The 9,693-nt window shown below is 40.0% G+C and overlaps 1 protein-coding gene across 1 annotated transcript in view; it reads right to left on the bottom strand.

Annotated features, from left to right (window-relative positions):
- Nucleotides 1–9,693, bottom strand: part of LOC107745459 (sodium channel protein type 8 subunit alpha-like) — a 71,455-nt gene that overhangs the window by 20,232 nt on the left and 41,530 nt on the right. Inside the window, exons 14-19 of the mRNA XM_016559342.1 lie at nt 9,382–9,620; nt 7,997–8,170; nt 2,129–2,485; nt 888–1,358; nt 268–385; nt 12–166 (exon numbers count right to left, since the gene is read on the bottom strand). Coding sequence (XP_016414828.1) covers nt 12–166; nt 268–385; nt 888–1,358; nt 2,129–2,485; nt 7,997–8,170; nt 9,382–9,620 — 1,514 coding nt within the window. The remainder of the gene's footprint in view (nt 1–11; nt 167–267; nt 386–887; nt 1,359–2,128; nt 2,486–7,996; nt 8,171–9,381; nt 9,621–9,693) is intronic.

A 9,693-nucleotide genomic window follows, 5' to 3' on the forward strand; every position in this document is an offset into this window, starting at 1 on the left:
TACATTCTCACCAATGCTCCACTACTGAGGAGGATCATGAAGATGATGAGGGTTTCAAACCAGTTGTGCTCCACAATGAGATAGCAGGTCTTCCGGAGGAACCACCAATTCTTACCCCAGCCCTCCGTGATGGGCACATCACAACACTTGTAGCGGGCCACACAAGCTGCAAAATGGCACACATTATACTTCTGTTCTCATAATCCATTACAGTTTCTGCATAAAAAAATAAATCATCTGCAAAGAGAAATCTATGAGCCCTTTTACCTTCAGTCCAGCAAGCTTCAGGGTCAACATATTCCTCTACTGCCTCCACCACCACCGCTTCCTCTACCTCTGGTTTAATATCTATGGTGCTGCCCTCTGAAGAGCTGATGTCATCCAACTAATTAAGAAGAGTTCACAAGTGCCATTTTTTGATGTTAAAAAATTAAAATAGCAAAGCAAAAACAATGTTCAATGCAAATTGTAACTGCATTATTAAAACGCTTAAAAAACTCAAGATACTCAAACAGAATAAATAGCAATAAATAGCAAATGACCACCAGTGACAGACAAGAAAAGGTGTTTGTAAACCGTTCTGTTTTACTATGCTAGACATCCAGAACTAACACACTTTAGCTCTAAGAATGAAATGACAAGAATCTGTTTTCATGTTTCACAATACAGTGGCCTACACACGTTTGAACATAATTTTGAAACAATACACTGCACTTTACTCCATATATATCAATATCATGGACAAAAAGTAGCAAATACCTCAGTTTAGAATCACTAAACATTTACTCCTGAGGCCAAATCAATAACCACAGGGTATTAAATTTCACCCACTAGCAACTAGGTCAAAGCCTAAAAGCATCACAACATCAGCTCTTCTGCATACTCACTTCTTTGCTGCCCTCTGCTTCAGACTCACTGCTGAAATCTTCGGTGTTGAGATTCTCAAAGTCAGACTCGCCCACGGCGATGGGCACGCATACGGTCAGGTTGGGGTTGTGGATGAAGGACATGTGGTCATCATCAATCATGTACTTGCCCACGCTACTGCCTATACCACTGGTGGTTCCGTTACCATTTTTCTGATAGTCCAGGTCACGGCTGATGTCCACGCCTGTGTGATTGGTGATGCAGTTTAGCTTCCGGTCGTACATGTCGTCTAGTGGCTTTGCCTCGTCGGTGACCTTCCTCCTGAGGATGATGTTGACCAGTTCTCGAACTTTGGCCTTCACCCAGGCAATTCCCTTCTTAATGCGAATAACTGCAATCTGCAGGTTGTTCATCTCGCCGTCGTCATCAGAAGCTGCCAAGTTGTCTGCGCTGAATGAGCTCAGCAGCAAGGCAAGGAACAGATTCAAGACCTGATCAGTGTGAGAGAAAAGTAATATAACTTAGCTTCAAATTACCAAGACAGCTGCTTTTGGAGGCATTTTATGCATCATATGCTCAGGCATACTGATACAATTTTTATTTTTAAAGTGATAGTTCACCCAAAAATTAAAACTCTGTCATCATTTACTCACTTTCACGTGGTCCCAAACCCAAAAGACTTCAAATTAATATATTTTTTAATGAAACCTGAGAGGTTCCTCCCTCCATTGAAAGTTCAAGTAACCAAAGCTTAAAAGACCCCAAAAGGTAATAAAGGCATCATAAAGAGAATTTCAGTTTAATCTAAGGGGTGTTTTTTTTGCTTTTATTTGGTTCATCTTAGGTCAGACAGAATAACGCAAATATAGTAATGTAATATAAATAATATAGATATACACATCTACAGTACATATAACATGCAACCATACATTAATTCAGATGAAGAAAAAGAAAACACCAGGCAAGCATAAAGGTGTGTTTTAATTGTGAATAAAAGCCTAAATTGAATGTTAATCATATGAAGCGATTGTATCTCTTCACTATATCTTCACTTGACTTGGATTAAACTGTTCGATTCATTTGGATTAATATAACCCACTTTTATAACCTTTTTGGATCTTTTAAGCTTTGGTTACCTGAACTTTCAACAGAGGGATAGAAACCTAAATCTTGAGTTTATCTCCATTTCAGCAGTTTTCAGTACAACTTAGCTCAAATTTCATGACAAAAAATGCATTTTCTGCATCTAAAGAACACTTACCACCAAGTTTCCTATGACCATGACCATCATGAAGACGATGAGACACATTCCCTGTCCAACCACCTCCATACAGTCCCACATGGTCTCGATCCACTCTCCACATAACACCCGGAAGACGATTAAGAATGAGTGAAAGAAGTCATTCATGTGCCAGCGGGGCAGCTCGCAATCTGCAGCGATCTTACACACACAGTCCTTGTAGCTCTTCCCAAACAACTGCATGCCCACCACGGCGAATATGAAGACGATGATGGCCAACACCAGGGTCAGGTTCCCCAAAGCTCCTACTGAGTTGCCGATGATCTTAATCAGCATGTTAAGGGTGGGCCATGACTTAGCCAGTTTAAAAACTCTCAGCTGTTAAAAGAGAGCACAAGTAGAATTACCATGTTCAATATTATTCTTTGAATGTGTGCTACTGAAAACAAAGGGCAAATTCATTAAAGAGTTGTGCCACTTATTCATTATGTCTTATTCACTAACCACCCACGATCCTGTTTAACCAGACGCTGCTTTAAAATAATGTTGCTCTGTATTTAAATAAAATAACTGTCATTCTTTTCAGTACAAACACACCTCCTTTCTATGTAAATTAGGCTTATTATACTCACAATCTGCCTGCAATTAACATTGTGCTATTACCTCCCACAGAAAGAAGGTGCTAAACAGAATTTTATTTAAGAGAGATCTGTGTTTATGCTTTTTTATTTGTATTGGAAGCAGATGACAATCATAACATAAATGACATACTGGCAGACCTGACAACCTTGGAAATTATTTTTTTGAGTATCATCAATGTGCAGTGTGAATTAAAAAATTGTCATAGGTTACTCAGTGTCTGCACTCAGTTTGTGATATTCCTCTTATACAGTATTTTATAATAAACAGTAGGGATGCAGCAATAAAGTTAGCCCACAGTTTTTAAACCACAGTTTTCGGTTTGGTTCTGTTGGTTTGGCACATCAGAGTTCTTTTTTCCGATTTTTAAAAGCTATTTAAAGGGGTTATTGGATGCAAAATTCACTTTTACATGTTGTTTGAACATAAATATGTGTTGGCAGTGTGTGTACACAACCACCCTATAAAAAATAAAAAAAACACCAAGTGCTTTTTTTAAAATCCCCATTGATAATAACTGTTGGAACTGTGCATGCACATTGGCTAGTCTAGCCTGAAAAATAAGCCTTTTTAGAGCATACGAAACAACATTTATGGGGCAGTTAGTTTGAGATTTTGTTGCTGATTTGAAATATGTAATTTAATTGTGAGTTCATAGGGCAGTTTTTGAGATTTCAGGATTCCCCCATTCATTTAGATAGGACTTGGTCTTGTTTGAGCTGCCCTGAGGCATTGCAAATATGGCTGCAGAGTGAACAGACTTTCCTTGAAAGGAACTTTGATAATAATCACTTTCTCAGATCAGGCTGTTCTGAGATTCTTGGCAGAGTGACGTAGTTCTGCACAGGCCCCTCCCACGACTATTGACTGACATGGCCATTTTAGCACAGACCCCCCCTGAGTGAGCTGTAAACAGTCTGCCATTGTTTCGACGCCAGAGCAGAAGTAGACAAGAATGTCTCCTAAGTGATTGAGGTGTTTTGTTGTTGGATGTAATAATGAACATAGCAGTTGTCATTTACTCCAAACATCTGAGCCGCTGAAGATGCAGTGGATTCCGTTTGTTTTTGAAGGGAATGCGCCCCCCAATCTACCTAAATGCTTCTATGTTCGCGTAAATCATTCGTAAACCAGCTTCACCTACAGAAGAAGTGAGTATAAGGTTTTTTTTTAATGAATCTTTGCGAATCGCCTTTGCTAACAATGTGCTAGTAAGCAAGTTCCGCGGCTAAATGCGGCTAAAGTTTACAGTCTCTCAGAGAACGGCTCATCACCCCACGGAAGAGAGGGGTGGGTGAGCAGAGCTCATTAGCATTTAAAGGGTTTTTTTAACCTTAAACCGCATAAACACATTTCATTACACCAAATACACCAAATAATGTTCTTTTTAGCAGCATCATATGACCCCTTTAAAAAAACTCCAGTACACTTTTGTACACTGTAAAAAAACATGGATCATCAAATGTCTATTTCAAATTTCTTTTGAGAGAAGTATTATTTTTATGGATTGGCCATTATTTAGTGCTATAAACCCATGTAATGTCTGTTTCAAGGCGCCCTCGCGCAAAAAATCCACATATGGATCACAGAAGTAATAGAACTGATGACACTCCAGGAAATCCTTAATATGGACAAAAGCATCCAGCTATCACTGTAACTGAATAAAAGAACACAGAAAAGCTTTGAATGATGACATTCAAAGAGAACATTACAACAATGAACACTCGACTGTGACAATGTATGGTTTATCTGTGCTCTTAAAACCACCTTGGGTATTTTCATAATAATTAAGTATATTTATAATCCATTGCTAATCGACATAGGCTTTATTACAGTATAGAATATATTTCTGCGACATTATGTGATAAGAAGCCACATCAGATTAGGACGGAAGTTATTTCTAACATTCGTCTGATGTTGTGGGTTATGTTATAATATTCTCTTTTGTTGGACAATAGGATTTAGAGTCATTACAAGGGAAGATGTTCGGTGTGTGTTGCTTTTTCAGATGCACGTTTTAAGCGGGGAGGCGCTTCCTCATCTCAGCGTGTACACGCACAGACACACACAAACAGAGCCGGTTTGGAGAGGAAAAAAAACATGGAAATTATTTAAATGCAAAACCGAAAAACAAAACGATCTGATGGGTTGAACTTTTCATCTTTTTCTGTTGCTTGTTTCGAGTACTGCATGTGGACAGAGGCGTCACCAGGATTTGCGTACTTTAGAGTGATAAACCGCTACACAAATCGCTACGCAAAATGCGTACAGGTTGGCAGGTCTGTACTGTATATGCAGACATACAGACAACACTAAGAGCATGGTACTCAAAATTAGTTTAAAGGGGTCATATGATGCGATTTCAATTTTTCCTTTCTCTTCGGAGTGTTACAAGCTCTTGGTGCATAAATGATGCACCTGGTAGTGCAGCAAGGGCTGCCACAACGGCAGAAAATCTTAAAGCTACATTTGATAAAGTGGTACATCCAAAAACACATTTTAGTGAGTTAGCACCTGATGCTGATGCAGTTCCAACAGTCAGTGATGGGCAGCAGGATTTTGCTAGATCACAGCCACCAAGGACAGATATGAGCATTCCTGCACATGTTGATACAGGAAGTTTGTTCAACATCATGCAACGTCAAAATGACATTGCTGATATTTTCATAAAACAGCAGTCTTTGTCTACTCTCCCGCCTATGGATATTCCAGTCTTTAGTGGAGACTCGCTTGAATTCACATTCTTCATGCAAGCCTTTGAACATGGAGTAGAGAATAAGACAACAAATAACAAAGACAGATTGTACTTCTTAGAGCAGTTCACCATGGGGCAACCCAAGGTACTGGTACGCAGTTGTCAACACATGCCTTCTGAAAGGGGCTACAAAGAGGCTAAGAGACTACTCTACCAACATTTTGGCAATGAGTACACAATCGCCACCGCCTATACAGAAAAGGCACTGAACTGGCCAGCTTTAAAGTCTGAGGATAATAAAGCCTTAACAGATTTAGTTCTTTTCCTTACTGGTTGTCGCAACACTGTTGACAGTGTGGAATATGTTGAAGAGATGGACAGTCCAAGCAACATGCATGCGATTGTATCAAAGCTTCCTTTCAAACTAAGGGAAAAGTGGAGAGTAATGGCCTGTGAGCTTCAAGAAAGAACTGGCTTGTGAGCAAGATTCTCTGACTTGGTCAGTTTTGTAGACAAACAGGCAAAGATTGTTTCGCATCCACTGTTTGGTAATATTCAGAATAGCAAAATGGAAAAAGACAATCTCAAATTCAAAACAAACAAATAAAGTAACTTACTAATGAAAGCAAAGAAAACCACATTTGTAACAAGTGTGACAGTGTAAGCAAGCTGAAAAATTGGAAATGTCCATAGAGAATAGGCAGTTTATGGAGTCAGTATCACAGTCCATAGAGCTTGTTGATGGACATTACTGCATTGACCTCCCATTGAAGAAAAAGGATGTAGTTTTTCCCAACAACTATGTTGTTGCTTCTCTGCGCGCTCAATTTCTGAAAATGAAATTCAAAAGAAATTCAGATTTCCACAAGGACTACTGTAGTTTCATGGAGGACATGTTACTCAAAGGTCATGCTGAAAAGGTCCCTGCAAGTGAAATCGAAGGAAACCCTGGCAGAATTTGGTACATCCCACATCACGGGGTGTATCACCCACAAAAACACAAACTTAAGAGTGGTGTTCGACTGCGCAGCTACCTACCAAGGGAAATCACTCAACTCTCAACTGTTACAAGGACCCAACTTGAATAATTCTCTCATTGGGGTGCTGATGAGATTCAGACATAAGCAAATAGCCCTTGCAGCAGATGCAGAAGGGATGTTTCATCAGGTCGGTCAGAGTTCCTGGTAAAGACAAAGACCTGTTGAGATTCCTTTGGTGGCCTAAAGGGGACACTGCTCAGGAAATGGAGGAGTACAGAATGACTGTTCACTTATTTGGTGCCACATCCTCCCCAAGTTGTGCAATCTATGCTCTGCAAAGCTGCGCAAAAGACAACAGTGCACAGCACAGATCAGAGGTAATTCAGACAGTCCTTAGGAATTTCTATGTGGACGACTGTTTGACGTCTGTGGCTACTGAACAGCAGGGTATTGCTCTAGCACATTGCTTGCAAAAGGTGTACAGTGGATTTTCAACCCACCAACTGCATCCCACCATGGAGGAGTTTGGGAACGGCAAATACGGACCGTCCGAAAAATTCTCAACTCCATTGTAAAACAGCAGTCTCTTGATGAAGAAAGTCTTCAAACGCTCTTATGTGAGGTGGAGACAATAATCAATAGTCGGCCCATCACTAAGGTGTCCAATGACCCAAACGACTTGGAGGCCCTCACTCCAAATCATTTGCTGCTGCTGAAAGTAAAACCGTCCATGTCCCCTGGGGTTTTGATAAAGCAGACCTATATTCCAGACGTAGGTGGCGCCAAGTTCAGTATATGGCTGACCTATTTTGGAAGCGCTGGGTCAAAAAGTACCTACCAGACTTGCAAGAAAGACAAAAATGGCAAAGCCTAATGAAAAATCTAAAGCCTGGGGACATTGTATTGATTGCTGATGATTCCGCACCGCGAAGCTCTTGGGTAATGGGACGTGTGCTACAAACATTCACAGACAACAAGGGTCTTGTGCGGCAAGCCCAAGTGAAAACCAACACGAACACTCTTTTACGGCCTGTTACTAAGCTTTGTTTACTTTTGGAGGCAGACTTGTAGTCTCTTGCGTATAATCTTAATTGAAGGATATGTTAGGTTTATTGCCTAATTTCAGTTTATCATCACATTGAAGGCTTTTTTTTTGATTCAGTCAAGACTATATGTTATCTTTAAGAAATTTGTTTGGCTCTTTGGTATAAATAGGTTGGTAATTGTTTGTTGAAAACAAAGACAATTAGGGGCTGGTATGTAAGAGCCAATTTAATATGATTAAAATTGCAATGTAAGGGAAGTAGCAAAAAAATCTTTTACTCTGTATTGTGATGCACATCCGAGTGAACTGGGTTATTCAGAAAACAAAAATGTAGGGAAGGGATCATAAAACATACGTATGAATAAAACATATGCATGGATGAACTGTTCACAATAATATGCGATTAAAAATAGGGTGATTTTGCATTTCATGCCAACTTAACCACTGATTCTGTTCCCTGATTCACATAATTTCTTAATGCAATAGCACATGCACACACATCAAAGATCTGAAGCAATAAAAATGTTTACCAATCGGAATGATCTCAGCACAGAAAGACCTTCTACATCGGCCAAGCCCAACTCCATTAAACTCAAGCTCACGATAAAGCCATCAAAAATATTCCAGCCTTCCTGGAAATAGTAGTATGGGTCCATTGCAACCAGTTTGGCAAACATTTCGGCAGTGAAGATACCAGTAAACACCTGGAAGAAAGAAAACAGAAATTACACGTATTGATGACAAACAGATCACTTCGAGACAGACTTATTTGATTTTTTTCTCTTCATAACATTACAAGAAAAATATATCTATATATTTTTGTATTCCTGTTTTTTTATTTTTATTTTGTATGTCTATGTATATGTGTCATTGATTTGTTCCTTTTTATAAGCTACTAAGTCATGTTGTTACATTGTGTGCTTTGCTCAATAAAATAAAATCTCAATTTAACGAGCCAGACTAATTTATAAAGCAATCCCATATCAGCAAACTGATTAAAGACAAATAAGCAATGCAGTTGTGAGAGTCATCAGCTCTTTCCTGACCTAGCAGCAAAAACATCCTGGCCTACACATTCACAATAACTCCCTGACCAATCGCTACAAGACTCTGTGACGTTCAAAGTGTCAAACGGATCATCCTGCTGTCACAGCTGAAGGGTGCAGTTAATCACCCTGCAGGAGGGTGGACTGGGGGAGGGTACAAGGTGGCCTTGACTCCAGGAGGCCTGCCGTGTGTCTGCACAGCCAGCGAATGTGAGTCACGCTGCCACCTGCACAGCCACGACCTGCTCCGTCCCACAGGTGTACTGAAGAAGTTTGAATACTTGCATCATTATATCACCATGTCAGCTGAAATTTGCTGGAATTTCATTGAGAGAGGCCTGGCTATTGCATGCACGTGATTTACTCCACAACGCAGGTCACGTGTCTTAGAAAATCACGATTTGTGGTAGGTGTATGGTGCACTGCACTGATTTATGACCCCTAACAGTCTCGGTATCACTTGGCAACATAATATAAAAAGCAATTTCGTTCATAAGTGGGAAACATAATATGTACTTTCCTGCAATGTTGACAATTTTACCACAATTTTTACACTCATTCAGATGCAGGAACCAAATCGCACAGGTTCAAGCTCCTAGAACTGTGAAAATGCCACCATTTTAGAGCTGCTCATCGATTAGGCTACATGAAATATTTATGCTGGCTCTGCACCACCACACACAGCCAGTAGCTTAGCACTGTCTCTACGCCAAGCAAAAAAAATGGCTTTGAGTGTTCCAACAACGTCCTTGCAGAGACTACAAAAATATAAGCTGTGGGGGAGGGGCACAGTTTCATCAAGCAACGAAAGAATTCTTTATATTTGAATTCAAAGACTCTTGAAAATAAGGGCTACGCAGAATCCTCACCAGGTTTCCGACAGACAGCACATGCTCAAAATTCTCCGTCATAGGGTAATGCTCCATGGCCATGAAGAGAGTATTCAGCACAATACAAATGGTGATAGCCAAGTCTACAAAAGGGTCCATCACGATCAGGTTCACAATCTCCTTAACCTTCATCCAAACAGGTCCGCACTCCCAGATAAGAAACTTGTTGGCAAATTTGTACCAGCATGGTGGACACTTCCTCTGAGACTCTTCCAATTCTGGAAGCGAAGAATGAGAAGTATGGTAACCATGGTAACAGATTTCCTTCTTTTTTTTTTTTTTTTTTTTTTT

Source organism: Sinocyclocheilus rhinocerous, unplaced genomic scaffold, assembly GCF_001515625.1.
Source record: "Sinocyclocheilus rhinocerous isolate Xijiao unplaced genomic scaffold, SAMN03320098_v1.1 scaffold2754, whole genome shotgun sequence".
NCBI lineage: Eukaryota > Metazoa > Chordata > Actinopteri > Cypriniformes > Cyprinidae > Sinocyclocheilus > Sinocyclocheilus rhinocerous.